Source organism: Oncorhynchus keta, chromosome 8, assembly GCF_023373465.1.
Source record: "Oncorhynchus keta strain PuntledgeMale-10-30-2019 chromosome 8, Oket_V2, whole genome shotgun sequence".
Classification (NCBI taxonomy): Eukaryota; Metazoa; Chordata; class Actinopteri; order Salmoniformes; family Salmonidae; genus Oncorhynchus; species Oncorhynchus keta.
In genome coordinates this window covers 10,192,173-10,209,965 of record NC_068428.1, presented here as the reverse complement: position 1 = coordinate 10,209,965, position 17,793 = coordinate 10,192,173, and the positions used below count along the sequence as shown (strand labels likewise).

The following is a 17,793-nucleotide window of genomic DNA, read 5'->3' as shown; positions in this document are numbered from 1 at the left end:
GTCGCAAATGGGTCTTCCAAATGGCCAATGACCCCAAGCATACTTCCAAAGTTGTGACAAAATGGCTTAAGGACAACAAAGTCAAGGTATTGGAGTGGCCATCACAAAGCCGACCTCAACCCTATAGAAAATTTGTGGGCAGACCTGAAAAAGCTTGTGCGAGCAAGGAGGCCTACAAACCTGACTCAGTTACACCAGCTCTGTCAGGAGGAATGGGCCAAAATTTATCCAACTTATTGTGGGACGCTTGTGGAAAGCTACCCGAAACATTTGACCCAGGTTAAACAATTTAAATGCAATGCTACCAAATACTAATTGAGTGTATGTAAACTTCTGACCCACTATGAATGTGATGAAAGAAATAAAAGCTGAAGTAAATCATTCTCTCTGCTATTATTCTGATGATTCACATTTTAAAATAAAGTGGTGATTCTAACGGACCTAAGACAGGGAATATTTACGAGGATTAAATGCCAGGAATGGTTTAATACGGAGTTTAAATGTAGTTGGCTACGCTGTATGTAAACTTTAACTGTATACACATATTTAAATGAAAAATAATAATTTGACCTTCCAACCCTACCTCTTCTCCCCCAATTGGAGTAAACTAGTGAACAACATTTAGTCCTGTATTTCCATCTTATACATACTATAAACATTTTATGGACAGTATTTTTCAACAGTTTTATGTTGTTTGTTTTAACTCTTCCCTCAACCTCTCCAATATATTTATGATGTCCATCCCGTTTTATTTCTATTGCCATATCTTTCAAACTGTGCTCTTTCAAAAAAGTATTTAACCTATATACGTTTTACAGGCACAGTATGTTTTACATTAGTTATATTGTTATTAGTTATTATTTTGATAAAGTATGACTGAGTTTATATATAAATGCCTGGAACATTTACATTTTGGAGTATCTCTTGTAAAATGTGTTAAAATAATGTATAGTAACCCTAGGAGTAAAAAGGTAAAATATGGCTATTTCTCAGAAAGATTTAAAATGTCAAGAGGAGTAAAACAAGGTTGTCCACTATCGGCAGTGAAGAGGCGACTCCGTGATGCTGGCATTCCTAGGCAGAGTTGCAAAGAAAAAGCCATGTCTCAGACTGGCCAATAAAAAGAAAAGATTAATATGTGCAAAAGAACACAGACACTGGACAGAGGAACTCTGCCTAGAAGGCCAGCATCCCAGAGTCGCCTCTTCTCTATTGATGTTGAGACTGGTGTTTTGCGGGTTCTATTTAATGAAGCTGCCAGTTGAGAACTTGAGGCATTTGTTTCTCAAACTAGACACTAATGTACTTGTCCTCTTGCTCAGTTGTGCACCGGGCCCCCCCAATCCTCTTTCTGTTCTGGTTAGAGCCAGTTTGCGCAGTGCTGTTAAGGGAGTAGTACACATTTGTACGAGATCTTCAGTTTCTTGGCAATTTCTCACATGGAAGAGCCTCCATTTCTCAGAACAAGAATATACTAACACGTTTCAGAATAAAGGTCTTTGTTTCTAGCCATTTTGAGCCTGTAATCAAACCCACAAACGATGATGCTCCAGATACTCAACTAGTCTAAAGAAGGCCAGTTTTATTCCTTCTTTAAGCAGAACAGCAGTTTATAGCTGTGCTAACATAATTGCAGTTTACCACCAACCTTACTCATCTTCTCTGGATCTGGCTCCCAGTCTAATCACCCACCTTTCAGCTATTATCCACTCTCTTCTCTGCCTCTGCATAGGAAACTTTCTGCCCAACTCAAACTCTGGCAATCTCAACCTGTCTCTCTCTCACAGGGGACTTCAGATCCCCAACTGCATGGGCACCCCCACAGTTGACCCACAGTGCTCTCTCTATCCCAACTGTACACTCCTTCTGACTATGCCCTCCTGTGACAATAACTCTAGTACGAACTCGGACCCAGGAACAGAGAAACACTGCAGGCAGAGGTGAGGGTAAATCCAGAATGATTACTGAAGTATTCACAGGAAAAACAAGTGCACATGAGTACAATACAAAACAAGACAAGAGACCTGAGCAACCGGCCCAGTTTCATAGAGGCCCCTAAATAGTCCTAAACCAGGTGAACCCAATAATCCCAATCAGGCTCGCCTGGACACTGGAAACATAAGGGTGCCCTCCAGTGGCACCCTCAGGGATAATACTCCATGATGACCTCTAACCTGTGACACACTCATACACATTTCTCACATCATGGGATCTCCTTCTTCACACTGCTGCAGTATGTCCGAATCCTTGGCACCTTAAGTGCCGTAGTCGGTTCGGAACATAGGCCTTCACATAGAATAGCAAATATAATCTAACCGGAATTTATCATGTAGAAACTCTGTGTCAAAGCTCAACAAGACAGACAGGGTATTCTCACTCTCGCCATTGCCACTGGGTCTACGTCTCACCAAACGCCTTGCGTCACAAACACCAGGATTTTTTTTTCTCCATTTGATCTACCTCTAGACTCAATGCTACCCCACTGATAATGCCTTTGAGCGGCGCCGTCTTCCGGAGAGCAAAGCACGCCACAGGTTGAGCCTGAGCCGCGAAGCTTCCTCTGGGCGGAGGAAGCACAAATAATCTAAACAATTCCTCTTCTCCAAACTATCACAGATATAACTATTCCCAGTTTGCCCTTTAACCAGCTTGACACAACGTACAGGGCTGTGAAAAATAATTGACCTCCTATCTGATTTTCTCTATTTTTGCACGTCTTTATACCGAATGTTATCAGATCTTCAACCAAAACCTAATATTAGATAAAAGGAACCGGAGTTTACAAAAAAACAAAATTGATGGTTGTTTTATTTATTTAATTAACAAAGTTATGCAACACCCTATTCCCTTGTGTGAAAAAGTAAATGCCTCCTTTCACTAAATTACTGGTTGTGCCACCTTTAGCTGCAATGACTGCAGCCAAATGATTCCTGTAGTTGTTTATCACATCGCTGTGGAGGAATTCTGGCCCACGTGCAGAACTAACTCAGCGACATTTGTGGGTTTTCACACATGAACTGCTCGTTTCGATCCCTGCCACAACATTTCAATTGGGATTAGGTCTGGACTTTGACATTAGAAAACTATTCATGTAGACTTGATTGTGTGTTTTAGATCATTGTCTTGCTGCATGACCCAGATGCACTTCAGCTCACAGATGGATGGCCTGACATTCTCCTGTAGAATTATCGGAGCAGAATTCATGGTTCCCTCTAGGGCATGTTGTCTAGGTTCTGTGGCAGCAAAGCATCACCCTTTTTTTTAACTAGGCAAGTTAGTTACGAACAAACTCTTATTTTCAATGAAGGCCTTGGAACAATGGGTAATGGGTTGTTCAGGGGTAAAACAATGGGTAAACTGCCTTGTTCAAGGGTAAAACAACAGTTTTTTACCTTGTCAGCCCCCAGATTCGATCTTACAACCTTTTGGTTACTAGTCCAACGCTCTAACCACTAGGCTGCCTGCTGTCACCTGCCATCACCATGCTTGACCGTTGGTAAGAGGTTTTTCCTGTGAAATGCAGTGTTTGGTTTTCTCCAGGCATAATGTGAACCATGTCGTCCAAAAAGTTACACTTTTGAATCATATGTCCATAATAGAACCTCATACCAAAGGTCAAAAAGTAAAAACCACTGTGCTAGCAAGCAGATTGTTGATTTGCTATAGAGCTATAGGATCTGGTGCAGCAACAAACGTCAAATTGTAGGGAGAGAGTATTGCCATAAATGAATATGCCACTCCAAAAATTGGATGGTGATTGAGAATATGAACCGTTTAATTTGCAAGCTCACCAGCAAAGGTGCATCACGCAGCAATTGCTAACATAGGTCTTCTGGTTTTTTGGTATGTCAAAATTTCTTGAAATGTATAATTTACTTGAATTTGGAATTTGTTGTTCAAATTAATTATAACATAATCAAAATGTTTGTAGACAAAATAATGAAAAGGGCTGTCTGGTAGCCTCAATAAATAAACAAAGATTTGTAGTTGAACAAATCATTGCCAGATTTGTTTTACTTGTCTTGCTCTTAGAATGTACGATTTGAACTTGACTCGACCCATTCTACTTGGGGCTCAACTTTAGACTTGGACCTTGTAGCTTGTCACTCGAATAATAGTGACTTGGCCCCACGTCTGCTTAAAACTGTGTTATAATCTCCCACCGTAATAACATGATATTGTGTTCCCTGCAAGCTCAATAGATTGTTATGTATATTTTTGAAGAAGTGCGGATCATCATTATTTGGTCTGTATAGATCAATGAGTGTCACGTTCTGACCTCTATTTCTGTTGTTTTTGTCATTATTTACTATGGTCAGGGCGTGAGTTGGGGTGGGCAGTCTATGTTTGTTTTTCTATGATTTTGTGGGTCTTTTTGGATAATTTTCACTTTTGGATAAAAATGATTGTTAATTAATAGCATCACCCCTTTAGATTTTTTTTCTCCCACAGAAATACATTTGTCCCTCTCAGTCCATTTTCCACACAACATCATCTATAGTTGTAGAGTGAGTTTACTGTAAACAATAGGTATTACATTCCTTGTCTTTTAGCTAGGTAAAGATTGATCGTCTTTTTATAATCTGCTAAACCATTATAAATTATAATTAGCTATACTTATTTTACCACATAATGAGATACAAGTTTCAGTTATACTTATCATAATACATGCATTTAATTCAATAATCATGATAATACCAATAATGATAATAATACCAACTGTAGTATTAACATTAAAATAATAATACTATTAGCGACAAAAATAGTAACCATAGTTGTACAGATTAACATACCATTCATAGTAGCTAAAATTATTTGGTGTAGGAAAATATGACAATTTCTGTCCCATCCCTATCCCCCCTCGTTGTGTAAATGTAACACTAAATATCTGCTAAAGATTTATAAACTACACACCCATGTTTCCCATTCTAAATCAGACCTGTCATAAAATTGCACACGTGGATGAGTATTATAATACCACCTGAAAAACTCCCATCACTCACCTTTTATGGTGACAATACATCCTTATTTACTGTAAAGTTTGGAAGTATTGGAATTAGGCCAAGACAGTATCTAAAGGAATTGCAATGGCGGACTTGATCAAATGTCTTTGGAGGAGTTTGTGTTATCTGACTGTTTCTGAAAGATGAAAGCAATTGCAAATTGTTGTGGACCTGTGAAAAGATTGTTTAAATGCAATAACATTTTGTATTCACATTTTCCTCAAACATAAATATGCCACTGCCTGGGAATTTTGAAACATTGTCTATTTAGATTTTTTTTTAAACTATAGTAGGCGGGAGTCTAAACACTTCAATGCAAAATATCAACTGTCTGCTCACCTATTAAATTCTACTGTATCTTATAAACCGCACATGCTGTCGGTTACATAGAGAAAAAAACGTTTACTTACAATATCCTACGCCAATTAAATGGGAGATGCGCATTGCAATTTGGTATATGGCTACTATGGGAATATAAACTCATCATGACCAGAAAAGGTGAGGAATTTATTCTGCAGTGGTTATGATGTGTATTATGTTTATAAATTAAATATATTCTATGTTAGAAATGTCACATTACAGTACTCAGACATTGCCTACAAAAGTCAATGGAAAAGGTGAACCGGCTGATCTACCATCAAACTCGCATAGAGTAAAATAGGCTACTTGAAATAGCTTATCTATTTACAATTGTGAAGCGGGTCCAATTCAATGAGAGATGGGGTGAATGGTAGTTATCCTAACTTGTTATAGGCCTATAAGCTATTTCGCGAGGAGCCTATGAAACCATCACAGTGAGAAAAGGTGAGGAATTTATTCTGCAATGATCATGGACATTTAAAAAAAGAAAATATATTCCTATTTCTAATTATTGTAGTATGCAAAGATAAATCGCTTTTTGCTTTTCTCACTAATGGCAAATTATTGCATCTTGTTATTATATTTAACTAGGCCTACCCATTTTTTGTTATGAATATGTGTTATCATATATTCCTCATTTGTACAAGGCTACTACTAGACAACTTTTGTAACCACAACAAACTGTGTGTACGCATGGTCTAAAGTTTGTGGGAGGATAAGCACATTCTCATGTGAAGTCAAGTTCAGTTTTATAAATGTGACCGGCCGCCTAGATTCGGTCTTATGTAGAAAACATTTTTATTGTGTTTTTTTACATTGGATAAAAGTAGAGACTCAGAGCTAGAAAATGGTATATCATACACTGCAGTTGAAGAACATTGGGAAAGTAATTCTGCTTTGATAGTTGATAAACTCAACTTTTGAGAAAATGGGCCTTGAATGTTTTGGTACACTTACTGGAGAGGTCTTCTTTGTCTACACCCATTCAGCATCGTACACCGTCTCTTAAGTTAACCTCTTGAAACTACCCCTCCCGGATCCGTTAGAATTGTCATCAACTACACTAATTAGCAAAACGCAACGGACAAAAAATATTCCTAGAAAATATTCATATTCATGAAATCACAAGTGAAATATAGTGAAACACAGCTTAGCCTTTTGTTAATCACCCTGTCATCTCAGATTTTGAAATTATGCTTTACAGCCAAAGCAAGACAAGCATTTGTGTAAGTTTATCAATAGCCTAGCATAGCATTATGTCCAGCAAGCAGCAGGAAGCTTGGTCACGAAAATCAGAAAAGCAATCAAATTAAATTGTTTACCTTTGAAAAGCTTTGGATGTTTTAGACAGCAAATGTTCCTTTTGTTCCATAAAGATTATTTTTTATAGCCGAAATACCTCCGTTTCTTGTCCACGTTTTGTTGAGAAATCCACCGGAAATTGCAGTCACGACAACAGAAACATGGCAAACGTTTTTTATAATCAAAGGTATGGCAAACGTTTTTCATAATCAAAGGTGTTTTTCAAATATCTATTCGATAATATATCAACCGGGACAATTGGCTTTTCAGTAGGAGCGAGAGGAACAATGGCCGCCTTTGTCTATTACGCACAAATCACTCTGAAAGCCACCACCTGACCACTGACGCAATGTTGTCGTTCACACTCATTTTTCAAAATAAAAGCCTGAAACTATGTCTAGTGGCTGTAGACACATTAGGGAAACCATAGAAAAATGAATATGGTTGATATCTCTTTCAATGGGCAATAGGGATGCACAGGAACACAGGGGTTTCAAAATAAGAGTCACTTCCTGATTGGATTTTTCTCAGGCTTTCGCCTGCAATATCAGTTCTGTTATACTCACAGACAATATTTTTACAGTTTTGGAAACTTTAGAGTGTTTTCTATCCTAATCTGTCAATTATATACATATTCTAGCATCTGGTCCTGAGAAATAGCCCGTTTACTTTGTGAACGTTATTTTTCCAAAAATGAAAATAATGTACAGTGAAATGGTTACTTGCATTGTAGCAAATATCAAAAACAGAGTGTGCAGATAAAACATTTCATATATATTAGATATATATTAGATATATTAGATTATAATTATTAGATTACGCTTTTCTGACACACTTTGATGGGTCATGTGAAGAAAATGCTATAAAGAGCCTCCAGACACATCTAGCTAAGTGGATGGGTCACTATTATCTAGACATGTACACATGTTCATGAAATACAATTGATGGCAGTAATCACCCCCAGACACACCTGGCTAACTTGATGGGTCATGTAATCATCTTGGGTGAAGTGTTTTGTGTAGACATGTAGCTAGCTAAACACATGGACCGGCATAATCCCAACTCATACTACTACCAACCAATACAAACATTGTCGTAGCTGTAGTATATATCTCCAGGTAGCTAAAGCTAACCAACCAGGTTCAATGTTAGCTAGCTAACATTAGGCTCTAACTAAGAATGCAAATTGATTTCTGATTTGAATAAGGTTTCGCTATCTAGCTAACAGTATGCTTTAACCTGTAATGAAAACAACTTTGACAAAATTGGAAACGTATAATATCTGAAAATGTAGATAGCCTCTTACCCGTATACATGGATGAACGCTTCACAGCAGACTGGAACCATTTAACTAAGTTTTATTTGTAGCTACATCTTGTTTGGCCAGCATTGTGTCAAGTCACTCTGGTTCAGACTGACCATGGTCAGTAGCAAGTCACTTTTTCCAACTGATCTGTCGATAGTGCCTGCTAAATTAGGGCATCAATGTTGTTGAGAAAAGTAGTAAAACTTTTGTAGTTCTCGATGGCTAAAGTTATATATTTAAAAAACAGCGCGGTAGAAGTGACTATCAACACATCAGTGAGCAGCTCACGTGAGCAGCTCACGTTATAAACAGAAGCATGCTACATAGCAGACCAATCCAAACTCATCGCCCTGCATGTCCAGCCCATCTATTAGTTCAGCCAATCATGGCTAGCAGGAAGGTTCCTCCCTTTTTCCGTGGCTAAACTACTAGGCTCGTTATTTAACTATGTTATTTGTATTTACAGATGTAATACACGTTTGTTATTTAAGGCACATGAAAGTTCATGTTCCAGAAGCCATTTCTGCCCCCAAAAATGCATTTCGATAAACAATATATGTTTACTTTCAAATGCTTCTCCTGTGAAGTAGTGATGTGCGACATATGACGAGTTTCCTGAAACGAGTCACAAATGGCAACTTTTGCGTGAAAAGTGGCGCATATTTTGGGGCATATTGAGTATGTAACATTTATAAATTAAGCACAAGGGCCTACTTAAATGTCTCAGAGCGACTGATGTCACCGATTGAAGTGCTACAAAGCGTGCACCGCTAGCTAGCCAATTCACAGTGGTTACACTCATCCCCCTTTGACCTTCTTCTCTGCAGCAACTCCAGCAGTGTCATCCGTGTCAATAGAATCAAACTAACAGGCTTGCTTCCATCCCTTTCCTTGCCCCAACCTGGGCTCAAACCAGGGACCCTCTGAACACACTTCTACGATAAGTGCCATCGGATATTTAATGACACAGAGATTCAATGACACCTATTTACCTTCCCACCCGAAAGACGGTACCCTACACATGGTACCAATGCCCCAGGGCAGTGATTAGGGACATTGTCCTGTGTAGGGTACTGTCTTTTGGATGGGACGGTAAACAGGTGTCCTGACTCTCTGTGTCTTTAAATATCCCATGGCACTTATCGGTGGGGTGTTAACCCCGGTGTCCTGGCTAAATTCCAATCTGGCCCTCATACCACCATGGCTACCTAATCATCCCCAGATTCCAACTGGTTCATTCATCCCCTGTAACTATTCCCCAGGTCATTGCTGTAAATGACAATGTGTTCTCAGTCAAATTACCAGTAAAAAAGAAAAGAAAAAGAAACTATTGCTCCACAAAAGCTGCAGCCCTTGCAGAGCAAGGCAAAAAAGTACTTCAAGGTCTCAGAGTGGGTGACGTCACCGATTGAAATGCTACTAGCATGCACAACTAACTAACTAGCCATTTCACCCCGGTTACACACACAATGTACTGTAATATTGTTCAGACTCAGATCTGGTTTACAGTGGTCTTAAGAATTCACTAACTATAATCACATTCCTTGATATATCTGTTTTGATGCCGCATGCAATGACCAGTAACTTTATGCAAGCGAATGCACACAGATAGGTTTTGTATCAGATTTGTGCAATATTTTACAAATAGATTTCATCACCATAAATGTTTCTGTAGTGTTATTGTGACTGGCTGAGAAGAATGCAACTACAAGTACTTACAGCATCTAGAAGAATATTGTGATTCTGGCCTTTGGGGCAGTGTAGCAAACAGAAAAATAAGAGTGGAGTTGTTTTTGACTTCTCAAAAGGCAAAAGAAAAGAAAAGGTTCTACTGGGGTCCTGTGTGCCTTGTTACCCGAGTGATGGTGGGTCCCTGGGTGAATGTGATAATGGTTGAGGGGAGACGAGGACGGGTGCAGCTAGTGAGTGTAAACATGCAGACAAAGGGGATCCATTAGGAGTGCACGCGCCACGCATGAGCTTCCAGGTAAGGCATTTTGGTTTCACGCAGCAAGCCCGCCAGTCGGTTGTGCGCTGTATCCATGACAGCTTGCTATTTTCCTTTGTAGTAGCAAGAAAACAAACCAACAAATTCAGCCTATGTGAGTGACTGGTGAGGGATTTTGGGGTGGGAGGAGTTACTCATGATAACTTGGTTGTGTTCACTCAGAACAACTGTGTGGAGAGACACCATTTGGCTAGCTTGTTTGTTTGTTTGGGGCAGCAGATAACTCGGTGAGCACTGCTAGCTCTTGGTCATGTGCAGGTGAAAGCGGGACCTCTGAGTAGTAGCAGCCACTAGGCCCACCCCTATTGAATGGTCACTCAGCACTTAGCTTCCATTAAGGGATTTCCCTCCTCCGGATTATTGACTTTGTGGCTTTTTTTTTACACATGTGAAGAATGTCTCCCTTCCTTTGCCTTGCAGGTGAGAGGATCAAGGATGAACATCTTTGAGAGCTGTTTGCCTGGACTTTAACCCCCAGTCATCGCTACCAAATCATGCAGAAACCATCTACACAAGGCACTATGGCATGCTCTCTGTGGAAACTACCAACCTTCTGCTGGCTTATTGCAATGGCCCTAATACAGTCTTCAGAGGGTAAGTACACAGTCATGTTATGTGCAGTAACCTAATATTGAAATCCTTTGAAGTTAGAAAATGATATATTAATATCAATGTTTTTTTGTAACAATTAGATAGGGAATGTGTCAAGGGCCTGTTCTTCTCATTGTCTTCCTCAAGTTTAGCATTTAGGCTCTGAAATAAAATGGTCACTTTTGCCAGAGTAGCGCCTCTGACTACATGCAGTAGTTGTATGAATACAGTGGCCTCAGAGGATGCGGGATAATATTGAGTGGTTTCATTAGTTGGTGAATTGTGATTGGTTTGAGATTTTCTGCTTCAAAGCATCAGTTGTCCCTGGTGCAATCAAAGCTTCTACTGGATACATGTTTAATTTTGCACTGAGATTCCCTTGCATATACTGTACATCTTAATCTAGAAATCTAAACCATAAATGTTTTTAATCACAGAAAAATTGGGCTTTGATTAATAGACTAAAATAGATTCCAATCATGCCTGAACTATCTCATAACCATTCAGGCCAACATAATATGCATAATGGCAGGAATAGTACACCCACAAATGTATTAGGATCTTTCAATATTTCAAATTTAGGCTTTATGCCAAATGTAACATCTTTACAATGGAAGGAATCAGTAAAGGCACTGTTTGGGGGGTTTATTTGTGCCAACTGTTCACAGCTCTTTCTTCTAATGGTTGGATTGACAAGGAGCGGTTATCCTATATGGGTGAATCAAACAAAAAATGATGCACATTTTCATAATTTGTTCATCAAATATAGATGCCCAATCCTGTGCATATTATGATCCCATCTAACACTGAGGTGGACTCACAACAGAGTTTGTCCCAAATGGCACCCTATTCCCTACTTAGTGCACTACTTTCTATGGGCTCTGGTCAAAAGTATTGCACTATGTACGGAATAGGGTGCCACTTGGAAAAACAGCCACAGTCTTTGCTACAATGGCCTGTTGCTGCTTGTCTGGTGTAGTGTAGCCTGTGGGCTGGAAGGGAATTACGTAGTAGAGGACCAAGGTGAATGCTGACGAGAGGTGAAACGATAAAACAAAAATGATCAACACCGACCAAACCGAGCACTTATCACTTATCACACTTCTCTGATATCGTTCATCACGATAAGTAGCAGATACTAGAGAAATGTGAAGTTTGAAGAATGATGACAGTAATCTTTTGCCTGAACTGAGAGATATTGTCCTGAAAACAAGCCAAAGAAGGTGGTCACCGTTTTCAGCCTGCGTTAATAGATGCACCTATTCACTAATCCATATGAAACCTTTTCATTTGGTTTCTCGTGAGCCCCTCTTCTCCTCGCAGTCCCGTTCTAACAATGGGGCTCGGCCTTGCAGGAGTTTCATTAAATAATATTCCCAAGTAAACATGGTTCATTAAACTGCATCCTGCCTGTAATATATTTTTAATGCATTTTTATAATTGAATTAAAATGGGATACTGCCGTGCTATAAATGGCTAGAAGTTTTGATTTAAGAGACTGCAAGATTGATTGCTCTGAGGGTTCTCCCGTTCTTCTTTCCTTTACATTCCTTCGAAAATTCACATCTCATCGTCCCCATTTGACTCTGTGGGCAGACGTACAGTTGGGCCCGAAATTATTGACACCATGATAAAGATGAGCAAACACTACTGTTAAGGCAGATTGCCTATTTAACTAGTGCACTGAATGAGGTAGAGTAACATTCATCTAAAATTGAGTTTGGAAATAGCGTTGTTAGGAGATCTGGAGAGACCTGGTCAGTCAATTACTAATACTCTTAGTAAAAGTATTTATCTTCAACTTGCAATCTGTGGATTTTATTTAATTAGATAGATTCAAATTGTTTGTTAAACATAGTATAGTTGAAAGATATATGGCGTGTAATCCGAAGAGGTGGCCAGCAGAGATGGGTGGGATGGGCTGAGGGTTGGGATGTGGAATTGGAATTGTGAAAGTGGGAGTGGAGTTGCTGGGTGGGGGATAGAATGATGGTCAAACATAAAAGTACAAAAATAAAGTCAAAATAAAACAAAACAAAAATTATGTTTGAATGACACTGAGGGGCAACGTTGTTACAGCTAATGCCTGTTTGCTTGAGGCTGGTGCCGCACAGGTTTTTGTACACATGCATGGAATGGAATAATTATACAATGGAATAATTTTATCATGATTTTGGGGGCGGGGGAGGGTCTCTGATGGTTGAGGGGAAGCTCTCAGGAACTGTGGGAGGGCTGGTGTCCTGGCGGTTGGTCTCGGAGTGTTGGTGGCCTGGCAGTTGGGAGATTGGGCTGGTTTGGGTTCCTGTTTTTTAGCTTGTGGGAGATCTGTCTGTGCCAGGGCGTTGACCCTGGTTGCTTCTGTGGGTCGCTCTGGATGGGAGTCTGTTAAGTGACTGATGTAATGTAATGTAATGTAAAATGTTGAGTGGCTTCTCTGCAAGTAGATTGTATGTTTAAAAAAAAGATATGAAGAATCCACATGACCATATATAATAAACACAATAGTATTATTCCCTGTCATCAGCATTCCAACAAAATCTCAGAGCCAGTGGTCAAATCATAAACCATCATTCTCCCCAAAGCATTTACAAATAGATTAATTTCAAGGCATACCCAACATTACTTTCCGTATAACATCAAACATTCTACCACTATTCCCAACAGTGCGTCTTTAGATGCACATTAACTGAACATCAAACAGAAAGGAAAATGTAAACAGTATTGTGGGTTACTCACAGTTGGGTATTGGATGCACAGATAACAGAAATAAAATGATAAATCCTGGAGAGGTTTTTTACTACTGCTTGGATGGCTTGGCACTAAACTAATAAGACCAATTAACTCACAGGTATTTAACAAGGAAAATGGGTAAAAGTGCAATATGTGCCATGTAAGAAAGCTAACGTTTCAGTTCCTTGCTCAGAACATGAGAACATATGAAAGCTGGTGATTCCTTTTAACATGAGTCAGGAAAAAAGTTTTAGGTTGTAGTTATATGAATTATAGGACTATTTCCCTCTATACCATTTGTATTTCATTAACCTTTGACTATTGGATGTTCTTATAGTCACTTTAGTATTGCCAGTGTAACAGTATAGCTTCCGTCCCTCTAGTTAGCGCGCGCTAACTAGCTAGCCATTTAACTTCGGGTAACACCAGCCTGATCTCGGGAGTTGATAGGCTTGAAGTCATAAACAGCGCAATGCTTGACGCACAATGAAGAGCAGCTGGAAAAACGCACGAAAGTGCTGTTTGAATGAATGTTTATGCGCCTGATTCTGCCTACCACCGCTCAGTCAGATACTTGTATGCTTGTATGCCCAGTCAGATTATATGCAACGCAGGACACGCTAGATAATATCTAGTAATTTCATCAGCCATGTGTAGTTAACTAGTGATTATGATTGATTGTTTTTTATAAGATAAGTTTAATGCTAGCTAGCAACTTACCTTGGCTTACTGCATTCGCGTAACAGGCAGTCTCCTTGTGGAGTGCAACGAGAGAGAGGCAGGTCGTTATTGCGTTGAACTAGTTAACTGTAAAGTTGCAAGATTGGTTCCCCCGAGCTGACAAGGTGAAAATCTGTCATTCTGCCAATGAACAAGGCAGTTAACCCACCGTTCCTAGGTCGTCATTGAAAATGAGAATGTGTTCTTAACTGACTTGCCTAGTTAAATAAAGGTATAACTTTTTGTTTTTCTTTTTTTTTAATCGGCAAATCGGCGCCCAAAAATACTGATTTCCGATTGTTATGAAAAACTTGAAATCGGCCCTAATTAATCGGCCATTCCGATTTAATCGGTCAACCTCTAGTTTCTAGTATCCAAAAGCCTGTATAACATGGGCAGTGCCATTGAGGACTGATACGTTACGATCTATGGCTCAGAGGTAACTGCAATTAAAGGGATAGTTAGTGCAATTAAAAAGAGACGGTTAACGTTAGCCTTTTCTACAGCTAAAAGTGGTCTCTGCTGGTTTTGCTCTTACTCCTCAGGGGCTCTGCAAACGGGCCTGGTTTGATCTAGGCCATGCTTTGATCTAGGTCAACCTCAGGCAAGTTAATCAAACAGGCCACCAGTCTGAAGTAGGGTTTGATGTTTGCCCAGAAAGGGTCAGCCAGGATTTGGCTATGTTGCCGTGACTTGGTCCAGGTCAGGTAGGCGGATGATGAAGGGGAGTGGTACTGCCGCCGCATGGAGCACCATGGGTGGTGGTTCTGTTGGAGGGTGGCGTGCATGAATAGCAATTGCAGGAAGGAGGTATGCAATGCCTCTACTCTGGGCCCCCATGAGCCCACAGCTGCATGCTGTTGGAACACTGAGGATCTGACTCCTGTCACTGGGGGATGAGGTGGAGTTGGCTTGCACTCCACAGGAAGGTGTCTTGCAGTGTCCCCTTCACCAGGAGCTAGGTTGAACACTAGTCTGAATTTGCCGCTGTGTTGCTCAAAGGAGGTGGCGTGGCAGGTAACAGGATTCCAGGGATCGTTACTCCGGATCAAGAGTAAGTTTGGGGACATAGCCTGAGGTTACCAGCTTCTGTATCTCCTAATGGTGGACTTTGGCCAGCCTTGGGTTCTTTAGCAACCGACGCTCAGTGCCATGAATGGAAGGCATCACTGCTTGTTTTGTAACATGCAGCTGTGGGCTCATGGGGGCCCAGAGTAGAGGCATTGCATATCTCTGGAGCACTTCCACCAATATTACTGTGGTCTTTTCCTCCAGGAGATTCAAGACACACTGATCTTGTGTGGAACATGTGACTTCCTTTCCAATGAGGGAATGTGTCCATCTAAAATAGCTTCTGTACATTCTTAAGGAATTCAGTGGCTGGGGAAGCAATGGTAGCGAATAGGCATTGCTGGACATGTGTGTGACATCAGGCTTGCTGGGCCCTGCACAGCCCAACCTAGCAAGGTGTGGACAGCGACAGGGCCTCCCACAGGGCCAGTATGGACTGGCTCAATGGGGACCAGCAGGTATAGATTATGAGCAATAGAGGCCGTGGCCTGTGGATCTTTGGCAGCGGCATGACCTTCAGTTGTGGGAACTTCCTCTGAAGCATGTCAGAAGGGGAGGTGTGCTCCGCTAGGCAGATACTGTCTGCTGTGACTGCACTGTGGACTTGATGCCAGGTGCCGCTGTCTCCTTCAGGGGATATGGTGAATGACACAGAAGCTCTGCTTTCTTGGAGTACATCTTGACGAATAGTTTGAAGGCTCAGTACCTCTGATTCACCCTCTAACCCAAGGCAGTAGGCAGCAGCAGGGAGAATGAAGGAACGTTCAGAGCCGTAGTAAAGATGGGAAAGGTCTCCATCGCCTCTTCACCATGATTTAAGATTAGTCTGACCAGTTTTAACATCACTAGTGCTGAGCGGTTTGGGCAGTCAAGGTAGAGGACACCAGTCTCGGCTTTGTCGGTGCTGACCATAAGGACGCTCCTGTTCTCTTGCGGTATGATCTCATGTAGCATGGTGAGGTTTACCTCCATGCTGGTGTTGCATAGGTTTTTTAGGGTGCATTCCTTCATGAGCCTGAGAAGTGTTCTTCCCCTTCACAGTAAGGACAATGGAATTCAAACTTGGGCTTGTTTTGATTCGATTTTTGCTGCTTACCACGAGGAGATCTGTAACTGGCTTGTGTGTGTTCATGTTCACTGGTCAGGAACATGGTGGTACCCAGGCACCATGATTCTTTCCGGGTTAACCTCCCGCTTGTCCTGGTAGAGAGGCTGTCTGTGAGAGTCTTCCGGCCCTTGCTTACACCTGCAACCAGCCAGACAGGTTCTGGAGGGTATAGGTTTGTCCTACTCTAAGAGACCATGAGTCAAGCAGCTCTTAATAAACCCAATCACGGTATTCAGGTGACAATTTACCCAGTTGCTTTTGCACATTTGAACTCAGCACCCTGGTGACCTTCCAATGTCTGCAGCATGCCTATAAAGGATTGGATGGAGAAAGCAAATTCTTACCTTCACATGTGACGCATTGAGAATGTTGCCAATATCACACTGGACGAGCTGACGGGGCTGTCCATACTTGACATTTAGGGCATTGAGAGCTGAGGTGTATGGCCTAGTGTCGTACATGTATTACTTTGCCAGTTGCTGTGCACTTGGCATTTTCAGATGATCCAGGAGCACTTGAAACCTGCACTGTTCTGAGAGGTGGCCATGGTTACATAGGATACTGTCTAAGGCCATGTTCAAGAGGGTGAAATCACTCTCTTGCCCAATTTCAAAATGAGGCAGCGTAGGTCTGGGTATAACATAAGTAGAGGTGACGAGGAGCTCCATCATGTTGGCCCCATTGTCCGGCAAAGGTAGCAATAGGGGGAGAAAGGGGTTAGGGTGCTCCACCACCGCCAGTTGATGAGTTGAAGGCTGAGAGGATGGCTGTGGTAGATAGTCAGAGCCAGAGCCAGGGTCAGGCTGGGCACCCTGGGATCCTAATGGTGGGTGTGGCCCAGGAGTTTGGAGATGTGTTGGTAACCCAACCAGACTGTGAAGGCTTGAGAAAGTGTTGGATCTATTAAAGTATTGTGAGGTAGGAGCTGGTATAGGGTGCATGTGTCCCAGTTAGAGGAGGATAGGGGGATAGACTTGAGATTACATTTAGAGAGTTTGAGCTCCCATTTATTCTCATTTCCAGGGTTGGGTAGGTTACTTTCTAAATGTAATCTGTTACAGTTACTAGTTACCTGTCCAAAATTGTAATTAGTAACGTAAATTTTGGAATACCCAAACTCAGTAACATAATCTGATTACATTCGGTTACTTTTAGATTACTTTCCCCTTCAGAGGCATTAGAAAAACACAAAAATGTATATTACCAATTGAACGACATCGATTGCAGGATGATTCAATGTTACAAGTTAACATAGCTGGCAATATAAGGATGTAAACTTTTACTTTATCGATTGGTTATGTAGGCTTCTTCTAACCCATCGCTTCCTACTACATATAATAATAATACGATTAAATTATATTCTGACATTAAAAACCAAAGTCTATCAGAATTCCAGTCATTCCAAAAAAATGTTTAGCCCTTAATTTTCAAGAATATGACTTGGACGTATAGATTAGCCAAATTGTTTACCTGAGCATGACCCCAAAACTAAGGACTTATTTACCAGCCCTATTCTGTTGTTTATGAATTTGTTGTCATGGAGAACTAATTGGGCTCATTGATTAGAGTTGAAAAATAAATGCTGCACTCATGA

At 40.8% G+C, this 17,793-nt stretch overlaps 1 protein-coding gene across 12 annotated transcripts in view; it reads left to right on the top strand.

Annotated features, from left to right (window-relative positions):
- adgrl2a (adhesion G protein-coupled receptor L2a) overlaps positions 1–17,793 on the top strand; it is a 187,851-nt gene that overhangs the window by 23,382 nt on the left and 146,676 nt on the right. For all 12 annotated transcript variants that reach the window (XR_008140754.1, XM_052523432.1, XM_035774596.2 and 9 more), the window contains exon 2: positions 10,400–10,573. Coding sequence is in view for 10 of the 12 variants with exons in the window: in XM_052523432.1 (XP_052379392.1) it covers positions 10,474–10,573 (100 nt within the window). In the remaining 2 variants the exon portion in view is untranslated. The remainder of the gene's footprint in view (positions 1–10,399; positions 10,574–17,793) is intronic.